Here is a 15,248-nt window from a genome sequence, read left to right on the forward strand (position 1 = left end):
AGTCTCTGAAATGAAAGGAAATGTTTATTCTGATATTCCAGACCGAAAGAATTATGTTAACTTTGTCTAATTACTGAATTATCGATTATATACGAGTTATAGTCTCTCTAATTGAAAAATAACGATGACTTCCATTTTAATGTGCAAGGTTTTTTCTAATACTTGGGAGCCATCTGATTGTTACATTGCGTACAGCTAAGGTCTCCGTTGTACAGTCCTACTTTGTTCATGTGTCCTCTCAATGGACAGTGCCAAGTGGTAGTCCAGTAATTGCCAATCCCTGCGTCGTTGAAGCAGTTCTTAGTTCTCTTCTTGGACGGTCCCTTCATAAAGGTTTTCCTTTGTGTTCCCTTTGGAAAAATATACCCGGGAACATGAGGGGACCGCCCGAGAAGAAAACTGGGAAAAACTGCTTCAACAACGCAGGGATTAGCTCAAAACAATTACAGGACTACTCACTAGACACTGTCTATTGAGAGAACTCCTGAACAAAGTAGGGCTGTACAGCTGAGACCTCAGCTGCAGGAAATGCAACAAAGGGACAGAGACAACACTGAATGACAGGAGACAAACAATTGATGGACGGCCCAAGTTATATCAAGAAGAATATTACATACATCCAGCAATGGACTGGTACGAATCAATACAGAGAATGAGATTGTGTTATGGAAAAGATGGAGGAAGAACGCAATGTGCCCATGAGGCTGCATATTAAAACAAGTCAGACGTCTCCCAGGTGGAAAAAAAGCCCCGTAATTATTCTGAGCTAATCCCTGCTTGTTGAAGTAGTTCATTTCTATTCTCGTATAGTCCCTTATCCCGTGTGTGTTCCTGGATATGTTTTCCTAGTACTCTTTATGTTTCTCATTACCCAGTCTGGTTCCGTAACAGAGATTTTGGTATTTCCACAGCTGGTTCAGCGCCTGAACACGGAGTTGATGATCTGGGTCTGGCACATTTACCAGATGTCACTTTTGGATTCATCAGTGCCTGGTTATCTGAAAATATTCTACCTGTCTTGAGTTGACTATCCATTGTCCTCTCTTCAAGGTTTGAGACTTTAACCATAAAGTTTGTGTCGACATGTGAGTTGATGTCGCGTAGTCTGAGAACATGTTGGATGTTCGGTCCTCCACATATTACGAAATTTCTGTTTCACCCGATCCCAAGGAACTGGATGAGTTTTCCAGTTTGAATTGCTAGCCCCTTCGTCCCCCATTATCACTATATGTAATGGAGAAAGATTCAAGAGAGTCTCTAATGCAGGTGTAGTAGTAGTTTTCATTGCTCCCGCTTTTGCAACGTGCTCTACATGGTGGTGAGCCAATATATCATGTCTGCTTCTGTAGGTGCGTCTGGCCAAAAGCCGCCTTTCTTATCAATCTTTCTAGATGTTGCCCCCGGTCAGCCTGGGATCTGGCACACTCTCAGATGTATTTCTTCACCTCGAAGTTTGAGAGTTCAAAGGCACCCCTGTTTTGGTTCTCTATGATCGAATTCATCGTCTTGTGTTACCTTAGAGTAGGATAAGTCGTCTGCTTAGCCCAGTACCTACTTTGTTTCCATTATGACACATGAAACTTGACATGTATAAGTAATTTTTCATAGAGAAGGTTTTAAGGCTATCAATTTTTTTCTAACTCGCCACTAGATGGCGCCGTAGAACAATTTTTAAAAGCACTGTTCTATAACGATGCGCACGCCTAAGTTCGTTAATTCTGATTCTGTCAAAACATCATTGGTCCTTCTCGAGATCAATAATCAGCCAAAAGGGTAAGGGAGCTGGACTCCATCCCGATTGAAATCAAGACGACGAACAGGCTGTCAAAACAATGGAACAGCAGCGATACAGCAATATAGTACTAGTATTATATAAAGTGATTTGAAATCTCTGAAAGAACCATTACAAATGAAAATTAAAGAGAATAGCTGAAAATAACAATTAAATTCAGCAAAAAAAAACCTTGAAATAAAATTATAGTGAAATAGAATACAAGTAAAAAATAGAACAAATAAAATGGAACAGAAAAAATTAAGAGGTTCCAAGCCTAGTTACTTCACGACGTTTCGATTGTTAGTATCCACAATCGTCTTCGGGTGATCAGGCATAAAAACCTACAGACCACGGCCAAAAAACCCGGAAAATAGCTTTCTCACAGAAAAAGATTTCCGAGAGATTGTTGTTCACAAAATACTTTACAGCTTTCAAGTTTGTGATGATAGAAAGAAAAGGAAAGTTTATGCAAAATTAATTCTGCATCCCTGGTTTTGTCGAAAGAAAAAGTGAAATATTTGGATTTACGACTTATTTTTCAAAAAACACTATTTATCCCTGTCTATACTGAGCCACTTTTGTCAAAAGAATGAGAACAGCCGTTAAACTCTTTGTTTTTCTCGAGTAGATTTTTCTGGTTCTAAAACAAATGATGTTCGAGTGGCAGATGGCAGTGATTAGGATGTTTAATGATTGTTTATTTAAAATATGTTGTGAACACTCATGTTTTGCGCTTGAATACAACACAAACAGGAGTTGTAATAACATTAAAACACGCGAAAAACATCGATGTTTACCAACAGCTTGGAACTCATTGTGCAAGGAAGTGATCTCCGGTTGTTTAAAATGAAGGTATGGTTCCACTCAGATATAAACTAAAAATAGTAATGACACTGATCATAAAGCGTAAAAACAAGACAGTATAACCACACGATGTCGTTACTCACACCTACCTACCAAAAAGCACATATCTACAATTTATACAGGTCGTTTTTTTTAACACGCTTTCATTAGCTTCACCCGTATGTATATATGTTTGTTTGTTTGTATCTGTCAAGCTCGGATTTGTATTTGACAGAATTATCGGCATTATTGCTTGATCTATTCGCGGGTAGATGGCGCTGTACGTAAAATCCTGGATTTAATTCGAACTCACTTTACATGTACTTTTTCATTTGAAAAAAGTGAAAAAAGTATTTTTTTATTAACACACGCGCCTGCTGCCTTATTTGTTATCCTCCTTTGCGCGCCTGCTGCCTCGAGCTTGATAGCTGATTTTCCGGCTCCCTCTCCGAAATCGGAAAATATAAATGGTCATTTTTCTAAACAATATACGCTGATTGATCCCAAAGTTCAGATAAAATAAATGTAGTTCAAAAAACTAAAAAACACGCTTTTAAAGAACATCGAACTAAAAAGTTGAAAATATTTTTTTTAAATTAACTTAAAACAATATTGAACGAAAAATACTAGCATGAGGAGTTCTTGCCATATGATTGTACGGTCAATTAGAAGTATTATCTTGAAGTTATGCGCCGCTTGCAAGAAACAATACGAAGAAAACGTCCGTCATTGTGAAAAAACAATTCATGGCTTTTGCATCTCGATAATGCACCTAATCACTCGTCATTTCTTGTTGGTAATTTTTCTGCTAAAAGCAACACCGTAATCATGCCTCCGCCACCGTATTCTCCAGATTTAGCCCCCTGCGACTTTTTCCTGATCCCAAGATTGAAGAGACCCATGAAAGGACGGCGCTTTGTGACGAATAAAGTATTCATTATAATGAATACTTCATTCAATACAAAAATCAGCCGTTTCCACTATCATTGTTATTGAATTCCATTAAATCAATCTAATGTAGCGCCAGTTCATGTGAAACTACTCACTCTTCACCTTGTAGTAGATCAATCGAATTCAATAACCAAAACAATGGAACTCTACACTATTTTCAAATTCGAACTGATGTCCCAAATTATGTAGAATATGTTAACTGGTCTGGAGTCAGTTGAAAGAATTATCGTTAACCTCAGCATTTGGCAGAAAAACGTAAACACTGTCAAGTGAAAATGCGCTCTGTCATTCGAAGAATTTATTATATCTTTTCCTTGATCTTGATAAACATTTCTTTATGATAGAGACCAAACGACTGATGATTCAATCAGGAAAAGAATTTGGACGAAAGAGGAATATCTCGTTTAGATTTTTACTGAGACACGAAAAACTGTCAAATCCATATCTTTGAAAACAAGGAACATAATATGTGAAACATTGCTAGAATTAAATTCATTTCCAGAAATTTATACGAGGTCACGAGTGTTTATAAATCATTTCCATTCACAGGTGATAATAATTATAAATTTGGTGAATGGGCATCGAAACAATGAGGTGTTCTCACAAAATTTCATCTTACCACAATGTCTCTGCAATATTTAAAATCCAATTTTATCAACTTTCTTATTAATAAAGTTATCATTAAGTTGTTTCACAAGTTCAATGCGTTTTTATGAGTCTAGTTTAAACTGTAATATATCAGTGAAGTCTTATTCATTTGAAATCAAGAGTGAAAATTATTCAATCCATTCCAAATAAGCGTCATTTTAATCAGTGCACAATTCGAGTAATTCCGTCAACATAAAAATTGTGTGCTCGGGATTCGATGAAGTCAACGAATGCCGTTTTTGCCTGGCCTTGATTGGAGCAGGTGACACAGTTATCGAAGTGCTTGAAAAGATAGTAGTCGGTTGGCGAGAGATCTGGCAATTTTGAAACAACCTGATATTATTCTCATTCTTCAAGATTAGGCCTCAATCCACAAGTGATTTCAGTATATGTACAGATTCATGACTTTTTACAGAAGGGACTGACACCTGAGTTGAAGTCTTGCTGTTGTTATGCGACAAGGTCTATCTCTAACTCTTTGGACTATCACTTAGCCAAAAAAGCATACTTTGCACTTGCGGTACGGAGTTCATTTCTGGCGGAGCAGCTGTCAAAATTTACTGAGTCAAGTTTTCACAATTCAAAAAAGAGCAGTGGGATTCATATCCAGAGCAAGAGTACAAGATCCCTGTAAGCCCCTTTTTTTAACTCATCAAATCTTAACCGTCTATTGCCTTTTTATTTTAGAAACAGACTGCCTGGAATAACAGTTCTGGAATGACACGCCTTAGGCCCACATGTCACCCCGGTTCACAAAAGCTTTAGTGGGGTCCAATTACTAATGGACCTGGGTGTATAAACCCAATCTCCTTCTAAAGTTTGGTCCAGCGGTAGTTCTGAAATGACACGCCCGAGACGCACATGTCACCCCAGTTCACAAAAGCTTTAGCTTTTGCTATCGGAACCAGGAACCTTAGTTGCGGTAAATAGACCTTCTCCATTTTGTGCATTTCAGAACTTGGGTTTTAAATCATATCAAGTTAAGACCATCACAACCCAATACGACTGAGAGGGATGATATTTGAACTGGCTAACCCAAGAACCATTGAAGGTTATCCGGAATACACCTAGTGGGGTCCAATCACTAATGGACCTGGGTGTATAAACCCAATCTCCTTCTAAAGTTTGGTCCAGCGGCAGTTCTGGAATGACACGCCCGAGACGCACATGTCACCCCAGTTCACAAAAGCTTTAGCTTTTGCTATCGGAACCAGGAACCTTAGTTGCGGTAAATAGACCTTCTCCATTTTGTGCATTTCAGAACTTGGGTTTTAAATCATATCAAGTTAAGACTTCTTCGATTGACGACTTGACCATTTTCAAAAATGGTGTAATAGCCGAAAACGGTCACAATAAAGAAATATAGTGGAAAATAGACAAAAGTGTGTTTTTGTAGTGTATCCTCAGTGATCAAGTTAAGAGCATCAGTTCCCTCACCACCCAATACGACTGAGAGGAATGCTATTTGAACTGGCTTACCCAAGAACCATTGAAGGTTATCAATACATCTAGTGGGGTCCAATCACTAATGGATATTTTAATTATCTTTCCCTTTCAATCAGAAAATTCACCTGCCACACAGTTTCTGAAAAGAATGAAAAAACTTCTGTTTGATAAAGCTATTAAAGAATTTTTTCTGACGACTTCACAACTTATAATGCATCAGAAATATTGTTTATCACAGACTTTTTGAAGTGTGCTTGAGCCATGTATATATTATGTATTAAATGTGTACATTTATTTTACTGTTAATTCTCAGATTGTGTCAGTTCTCAAGCCTGCTTTCTCAACAAAACCAAAACTTTTATGACAAAGCATTTCTGAATCTGATTCTGTTGATTTTTAAACATTCCAAAAGGTGGAGTTTCAAACCTTTCTCTTCCAAATGTAATACGTTTTAGGTACTGAAACAGAGCCGGCTCTGCGAGGTACTTCCAAATCGAATAAACACATTGCCGCAAATACTTTGAAGTCTGAACCCGTTCGTGGAATTCAGTTCAATAAAGAAATGAGAATTACAAAATCAATAAAACAAAAAGCAAATTATAGATAGTTTTTACAGTAGCAGACAAAGATCGATCAGTAATTGCCATAGATCCATAACGAATACGTCAGGAGAACCCTGGATTTTTTGAATTTAGTATCTTGCGGTATCATGGGGGATAATCTAACAACGCTTTACCAGAAAAAAGTCTAAGAAACACTCGAGTCAATAGAGCTAGTAATGAGTGAATTCATCATGAATCCACAATTTGCCACAAATCCACAACCACTCAAACTTTATTCTCTCATTAAATTACATAAAACTAATTGTCAATCAGACCTGTGGTGTCATTTGTAACGGCTCCATCCGTGAAAGTTTCGGAAATGCTCATAAAAATAATTCCATCCTACACTAATTTCAAACCACGATTCAGTATAAACAATACGTACCAATTAGTGGATAACATTGGAAACATAACTCTTTCCGACAACGCTAAATTAATATCTTTTGATGTCCAAAATTTATTTCCCAGTATTCCGCCAATAGAAACAATTGAGTTAGTTGTAGAAATTTTCGGTTGTTTGGTAAAGATTTGCCTGCTCAAAATTTCAATTCAGTCTTGAGAAGGGAAATACCATCAACAGTGAATATAATATATATCGTTGTTGGAGCGATTTCAAAGAAACGATCACATATGGCAAAGAAAAAAAAAGTGTTTCATCAAGACCGTGTCACAAGTCAATCAAAACAATGGCAAAACTATATGAATTGAACTTCAAAGTGTTCCCACATCCACCGTATTCGCTAGATTTGACTCCCAGCGACTACTGGCTGTTTGTGGACCTCAAAAAATGCTAACCGGAAGAGGTTATTGCTGAAAGTGAGGCCTATTTTGAAGCAAAAGATAAATCGTTCTACAAAAGTGATATTAAATTAATAATAAACATGACTTTGCAATTTTCCACAAACCTTCTTAAATGAACATCATTATACGCCCATGATACCGCAAGATACTAAATTCAAAAAATCCAGGGTTCTCCTGACGTATTCGTTATGGATCTATGGCAATTACTGATCGACCTTTGTCTGCTACTGTAAAAATTATCTATAATTTGCTTTTTGTTTTATTGATTTTGTAATTCTCATTTCTTTATTGAACTGAATTCCACGAACGGGTTCAGACTTCAAAATATTTGCGGCAATGTGTTTATTCGATTTTGAAGTACCTCGCAGAGCCGGCTCTGTTTCAGTACCTAAAGAGGATGGAAAACATTTTAAACATTTATTATAACTGCAATTATTGTCGTTTTTTCGTGTTACGAGTGAATGTTGAATAGGTATTGCTTTACTTGTCTAATTACAGTACTTATGAAAAACACCCTGTATGCATTGAATGGAAAAAAATTGAACGGAAAATTCAACAAACACGTCGATCTTTTTTTTTATACAAACTGGTATAAAAAGTCTACCTGAAGCAACCACTTCCTTAACGAATATTGAGTTACACCGAACTTGCAATAAACAAAGCCTATTTTGCAATCTGATGTTATTGCCCGCAAGATTTGATTTCCTTGGCCTGGTGAAAGGATTAGAAGTCTTATCGACTATAACGACACATTAGAGGCCTCGTAAGATCAACATTCTGACATTTATTACCGAGTGTTTGGGTTGTTTATATTCCTCGACGAGTCTTCCTGTTTTATTACTTGCATTTACGAGCAAACATGACGTTAAATCCGAACCTGAAATGCGGGTATAAGCCTTCAGATCATGAAGATACATAGAGTTCTTTTTTGAGAGAAATCGCCCTGTATATCATCATTGAATAAATATGAGGGTATAATTGAAAAACTGTTCAAAAATGCATTTGGCAATGATAGTGTTAACGAAGCTTTGCGAAATTTTGTTCCGGAGATTTTAGCTTCGAAGATGAGCCCCGAAGTGGTAGACCTACAGTAATCCAGGAGAAGGATTCGAGGATCCTGGTGGAGACTGCCCCGTCTACTGATGATAGAAGAACTAGGCGTTAGTTCCCATGCGGTTTTTGATGGTATAAAACGTGTTGGAGAAGGTCAAAAAGCTCGTAAAGTGGGTGTTCCACGATGGACAGAAATTGTCACTTTTCAAGGTCTGTTCTTCTTGGCTTCTGCGCAACCAAAACGGTCCTTTCATCACGTGTGATGAAAAGTGGATCCTCTACCACAAAAGGAGACGTTCAAGTCAGTGGTTGGATACCAGGCACTTCCCAAAGGCGAAAGCCCACCAAAAAATTACCATAGCTAGTGTATGATAAAACTTCAGGTTTAGGTCCCAAACAAATCCATTGGATTTATGTGATGACTGTCAGTCCAATGATCACTTATGGTGCAATTGCCTGGTGGCCGAAGGCTTTACAGAAAAAGCCCCAGGCGTAGCTCTCTGGCTTACAGAAATAGGCTTGTCTATCCATCAGTGGTGCCATCAGTACTACACCGTCAGCGATCATTGAAATCCTTCTAGATCTACCTCCTCTCCATATTTTTCTGGAGAGAGAAGCTAGATGGACTGCATATAGACTTGTGCACATTGCCAATTGCACGAATCAATTTAATGCTGAGTGCAACAGACTGTTGGTTGACGCTTAAAGTCACAGCACATTCTGGAAATGACCTCTGACTTTATGCCTCCAACTGTCAACTACGAACTGCCTTAGTGAATACTATTCTCGAGTAGAGAGGACTGCATCCTCCGAAAGAGGGGAATATTAAGCGCAGATAGTTGTTGGTTCACAGATGGATCAAACACCTTCCGGTTCTGGTGCAGGTCTTTTTAGTCGCAGACCCGGGACAGAGATGTCAATCCGCCTAGGAACCTATACGACTGTATTTCAAGCAGAAATTTACGCTATTGAATTGTGTGCGGAGAGATTGGAAGAATCCAACATCATACATAAGTCAATAAAAATATCCTCGGACAGTCAAGTGGGGTTGGAAGTTCCTGGCTTCTATGGAGCTACGTTTGAATTGGTAGCAAATTGCCAAAAACGACTCTCCTCGATAGGAAGACAACAAATTGTCTCTGGTCTGGATTCCTGGCCTCACTGGACTGGAAGGCAATGAGGCTGCTGACTCTCTTGCAAAGGAGGAAGCTGCAAGCAGCTTCATCAGACCAGAACCTGTCATTGGCATCGCTTTAGGCGTTGCCAAACAAAGATTGAACAACTGGATGGCAAGAAATTTATGGACTTCTGGCAAAGTCTTCCAGAATTGGCTCACTCCAAGGCGTTTATTCACCCTTCGAAGTCTGATAACAAACAGTTGTTGGACTACAATAAGGACGAACTACTATAAAAACTGCCATTGCGATGGATACCATAAAATACTATTTCATTCATAGAGATCGAGGTCGATCACCTGTTTCTTCGGAGTCGATATTTTTCCAGTTAAACTATTTTATGACTGTCGGACCTTCAAGCGTCGTTGTGGTCATGTACAAGTTGGGCTAGACTAAACAAATGTATATATTACATCCTGCCGAAGATCAAACGCTTGGGAAAGCTAAAAAACGCTGATGTTTTTTGTGGCTAGCGTTGTTGATGCGAGGACTTGAAAGTTTTTTGAAGAGTAAGAAAAAGTCAGTCATCGTAGCCCGTCGAGACGAGATCGGTGGTCTCACCCCTCAGCCTTCGAGGCTGAGGAAGGTGGCCTAAATGGGAGTTATTTTGTTTGTAAGCGCGAGGTGCGAAATTTAGGGAAAATCGGTAGTGAAATTATAAACCGGTAATGGATACAGGAGAGTTTGAAATAAAAGTGTTGGTGTTGAAGATACCCCGGGTCAACGAAATCTATGGTTGACCATGAACCACCCAAAGAGGCGTTATGTGAGTGTTTGTTTTTTTTACTAACCAGCTGATATTGAGAGACGGATCACATATTATTTTGTCCACTTTCTATTTGCAAAGAGGTTGTTTATTGTTGGGTTCCTAGTGCTAATTGTTTAGCTAGAGTTCATAATACAAATACAAAATGGGGCGAAAACTTAAAGTGATACACCACTCTCCCTAAAGTAAAAGTAAAACTAAAAGTAGTTTGTACTAAGTTGGTGCATGTGTAGTTATTCAACAGGTTAAATTAATAGTAAATAGCAGGGTCAAATTGGCGGCATTTCCTGTGTTCTATTTTCTTTTATTTCATAGAATTCAACACATTTTCCTTTTATATAAGATTTTACATGTTGTTTTTTCATTATTTTCTCCATGGAGTCCTTTTTCTACTTATTATACTTTATATATGAAACCTTGGACTTTCGTTTTCTCTTGGACTGCGAAAAATATCATCCTCGTAGAGTAAGATGAAGTTATAAGAGAACAATAACAAATAAGAGACTTTTGTCAATCTATCGAGAAGAGAATAGTGAATGACAAGCATTTTAATTAAGATTAAAATTTAGTTCTGGAACCACATAATGAGAGAGAATATAAGTAGGTATACCAAATGATTAGATTTCAAAAAGACCGGCCTCCGTGCGACCGGCACGAACCCTACAGCCTTTGGGAATTGCCCAACTTTCAATTTTTGATGTGGAGTAATCTGCATCTGGTGACAGCAGCTGCCAAAATTGATTTAAAAAGAAAAAATAAATCAGAAAGGACCATTTATTACACTACGATGTCTAACAGGCCTTCTGCGACAGGTCACTTATAGTTTTTCTTTAGGAATTTTGAATTATGGTAGACATTGTATGTCATCGTTTTTTCTCACTCTTACTTGACGAATACCTAGATATTATTCGTAAGATTTGAAGATGAACTCGGCAATCAGAAAGTGATTGAAACGGTGTTCCTCAAGACACTCTCCTGGGTTGCACACTTTTCACTATATAATCTGTTTAAAAATCTGTTTAAAATCTGTTTTTCCGTTATCCAGCTGTCGCACCCCTGCAAACGACAACCCTCAGAAGTCGAAACTTGTGCGAGCTAAGGATTAACGAGGTCTTACCTTTTAACGTGTGATTCCTAACACGGGTTGGACGATAGCAAGTGAAGATCGATCGTTCAGACTAGGGCTTGAACCACCGACCAACATGGCAGTCAATTCGAGTGGGTGAACAAAGCACCCACGCCGAACCGCTTGGCTACCGACCGACCAGATATGTAAACAGATTGTTTAATATCTCTCGAAATCCGAAAACCGACAAGGAATTGCCTAGATAATAGGCTCTTCACTGTGTATCTAGCATAAACATTCCAAAGATTTCATTTTTCAAAACCATGAGGCTAACATTCAAAGTAAATCCTACTATATTGATTCGAAATGGAATCATCACGGGTGATCAAGATAGAATTATCATGGGGATCAAGAAACTTTGAACAATAATTTACAAAATAAACTCTATACAAAATGTGTTTTTTGTATAATTTAATGTTCATATGAAAGTAGTTGTTTAGGAAGTATTTTTTTATTTCGTGTAATTCAATGTTTATATGGAAGTAGTTGTTTCGAGAGGGTTTTCTTCTTCTAGTTTTATGTCTGATGAATGTTACTTCTTTGCATGATCTACACATTTTTGTAAATAGTTCATTTTTTGATATAATTGCTTTCTTCCGTTCTTTGGAAGAATCGCACATTTTTTTATGAACATGGAGAAGTAGAAAACCCAAACCTTTCCTGAAAATTAATTTCCCTCAAAAATATACCCCTTTCAATTCAAACGAAACAGTATATTGATAGTATTTTTTTCCAAAAAATGTCTGGCGTTATTCTTTAAATTGACATAACTTTTCATTTATGAACCGATTGAAATAAATCAAACATTAAATGTCGACTGGAGCTTACCACAATACATCAATCAAAACTGCGTCCATAAACGAATAGACACACAAATAAACACGCAAAAATTGTCAAAATCGTTTTTGTGTTCCATTGCGTTAATGAAGACCTCGGAATTTTTATGATTTATCTTAAAATAATATGAACAGACATCTGCGATGTAGTTTTTGGTTTACTCTGTTTTCACACAGAATAACGATACTTCAGCATCTATATCCTTTATTTCTCATGATTTTTTTTCGAATTTTTCGCCATCGCATTTTTCCTATTCCTGCCAATCAATTTTTTACGTGGGTGACTTTTCTCAAAATGTTTTATTTCTCCTACCGCTTCAGAGGAGTGATACTGAGCTGGTTCAGCTCATATTTGTCAGGTCGTAGTGAAATGGTGGAAACAACCCATCGCTCAGAAATTGAGAAAATACGTAATGGTGTGCCTCAAGATTCAATACTAGGGCCAACATTGTTTCTCATCTACCTCAACTATTTGACAAGTATAAATATCTCAGGAAAATTCACACTATTTGCAGACGAAACTACTATTTTTTAGCAATCGGACAATGCAAAACGATTTAACTAAAATCATATCCATGGATGTGATGAAAGTAAAGAGTTGGTGTGATTCAAATCGGCTGTCTCTAAATATTTCGAAAACTAACATAGTAACTTTCAGATGTGAATTTGACAATATACCCATTGGGAATGACATCATTCAGAACGAAAGTAGCTTAAAATTTTTAGGACTACATATCGATAGAAAACTAAAATTTGGAGACCATATTTATGCCTTGTGTAATGAAGTGTCGTCTGGTTGTTATGCAGTCAGAGTAGTCGCAAATGAACATGTTTTAACAGCAGCTAAGACTGTTTATTTTTCCCTGGTGGATGTAGTGGTTATCTACTACAAAATATTTTAATTGTGCAAAAACGAGCCGTAAGATATATGTGCAAATCAAAGAGTACAGACTCTTGTAGATTAATATTTACCACTCATAGAATTATGAACAAATTTCAATCCTCACCAACCCATTATGTGACAAGGCAATCCAACAGCATTAAGTTACCAATACCAACGACATCAATCATAAAGGATTCCATTGTCTATAATGGGTAAAATGTTCAAACACTTGCCAAAGAATGTAACAGAAATACAGTCTTTACAATGCTTCAGGAAGGCAGTTACTATAATATACAAGAATATTATAAAAAAATCTATTTTACAATCTGTTTTTCCGTTAATCAGCTGTCGCCCCCATACGAACGACAACTCTCAGAAGTTGAGAAACTTGTGCGACCTAAGGACTAACGAGGTCTTACCTTTGAACGTGTGATTCCTAACACGTTATGATAATAAAAAGGAATATCTTATTTGTTTATTATTTATCAGCATTCGGAACGACTTATATGTTTTTATATATACAAACAAAAAAAATTACACATTTATTTCCCAGTATCCTGTATGTTTCTATATATACAAACTGTTTTTTTGTTTTTTTTTTTAATTTATTATTTGCCAGTACCCTCTGTATGACTTATATGTTTTTATATATAAACAGATTTTATGTATATAAAGTGAAAATTGATAAATTTAAATGCACTTTGTTTTTACATAAAAACTGTATTATAGATTAAGTGAAACTTTGTCCACAAGATTACTTTTATGACAATAAAGTATATTCTCTCTCCCTATCTATATTTTCTTTCAAAAAAAAGTATCAACCTGGTTTTATATGAGTACTAAGCTTGGTCCAAATACTTGGTTTTCTAAAATGCCTGTGCTTGATCGATAGTTAAGAATCCCAATATTAAATTTTAATATACATATTAAGGTACCTATTTTTTGAATTTTCAATAAAACATTCTATTTGAATTGTTCATTAAATTCTCTTATGCGATGATGGGACATTCAGGGAGTCAAAATAATGCTGTTGGGGGCGCCAAAAGTTCCAGAGTCGACCCTGAAGGTCGGCTCTAGAACTTTTACATTCTGGTTGTTTACCGGGGCTGACAATTTTTCAGGCCGATCCTGTTTTGAGAGTTGTATTTAAATTAATATCTCGTTATTTATATGCAAATGCGGATTCCCTCACTAAAAAAAAACATTATTTTTTACTGAGGCGGCATTTTTGGCATCCTCACATTCCTGTTAGCGTAAACATTTTGTTACATGACCTGTTGTGACCAAGCATGGAAAATATGTCAACGAGTCAAATGGAAGCAACACACAAACTCCCTACTCACCCATCTTCTTTTGAGAATCCATAGCTCCGAAGAAGTTGAAGTCATTGATGTGAAGGTATGTTAAAAACTTTCATGCGGCATTGAACAATTTGAATTCTATGGCCGCAATCCAAGTCTCAACTCTAAATATACATCTCATCGTTGCTAGAGACGTTTTTCTAAACAATGAACAATATCGCTGGGTGCGATTATCTGGGTGGTCCTGGCGCGAAATCGTCCCTATCGAGGAATTTAACAAACGGTTCGAATCAAGGACGACCGTAGCTTGGAAAATTGTTGAATCGATCGTCGATTTTTTCGAGTAAAACGTTCGATATCGCGGTTAATGTGTCCGTAAGATTGCAACGAGCGTACCTTCCGCTCCAGAGCCATGCAAAACACTGCATCGTGGATCGTGAACTCTGGAGAGCGTCTTTTTTTTTAGCGTAAACCAGCACGCGACGACGGAGTGACGTCACTCCATCTGCAGCCTATCGATGGGAAGATTAAGGGGATTCGCCCGGCTTAGAGAGAGACGCCGATAGGGTCTGATACACGTTATTGGTATCGGAAATTATACTGTTCAGCAGATCACAAGCACCTGTGGGATAGGTATGTATCGGGGGTGGTCACAGGCGATACTGTAGGAGGGCAGAGGGGTTTTTCCCTGTGGCTAAGAGCGTAGCCACTGTGGCTATGGATTCACTATCATTGCTGCTAATCTGAAAAATACAGGATCCATAATATACTGATATTACAGAGACATATTTTTGGGAAAGAGAGGTTTTGGCTTTCTACTTCTCCAAGGCAATTAATTTCGAAATGAACTTTTCACGGAGATGTGTAGATCAGGCAAAGAACTGACTTTAAGACACAAACTGGAAGAAAAAGCCATCTCGGAACAAACACTTACACGAAAGAAAAAATACTTTTATATGAACATTAATGAACATTGAATTATACAAAAAACACTTTTTCCAATTCAGTTTGTACTCTAAACATTCAACAATTTCTGTATACAT

At 37.3% G+C, this 15,248-nt stretch overlaps 1 protein-coding gene across 2 annotated transcripts in view; it reads right to left on the reverse strand.

Annotated features, from left to right (window-relative positions):
* Positions 1-14,650, reverse strand: part of LOC111504989 (uncharacterized) — a 49,824-nt gene extending 35,174 nt beyond the window's left edge. Inside the window, exon 1 of one of the 2 annotated variants that reach the window (XM_074179665.1) lies at positions 14,248-14,650. In XM_074179665.1, coding sequence (XP_074035766.1) covers positions 14,248-14,269 — 22 coding nt within the window. In that variant the 5' untranslated portion in view covers positions 14,270-14,650. The remainder of the gene's footprint in view (positions 1-14,247) is intronic. The other variant, XM_074179666.1, reaches the window with a different exon arrangement.
* Positions 14,651-15,248: the final 598 nt, after the last annotated feature.

Source organism: Leptinotarsa decemlineata, unplaced genomic scaffold, assembly GCF_025532065.1.
Source record: "Leptinotarsa decemlineata unplaced genomic scaffold, Ldec_3_MD MMD2_tig00026282_RagTag_RagTag, whole genome shotgun sequence".
NCBI classification, from domain to species: Eukaryota; Metazoa; Arthropoda; class Insecta; order Coleoptera; family Chrysomelidae; genus Leptinotarsa; species Leptinotarsa decemlineata.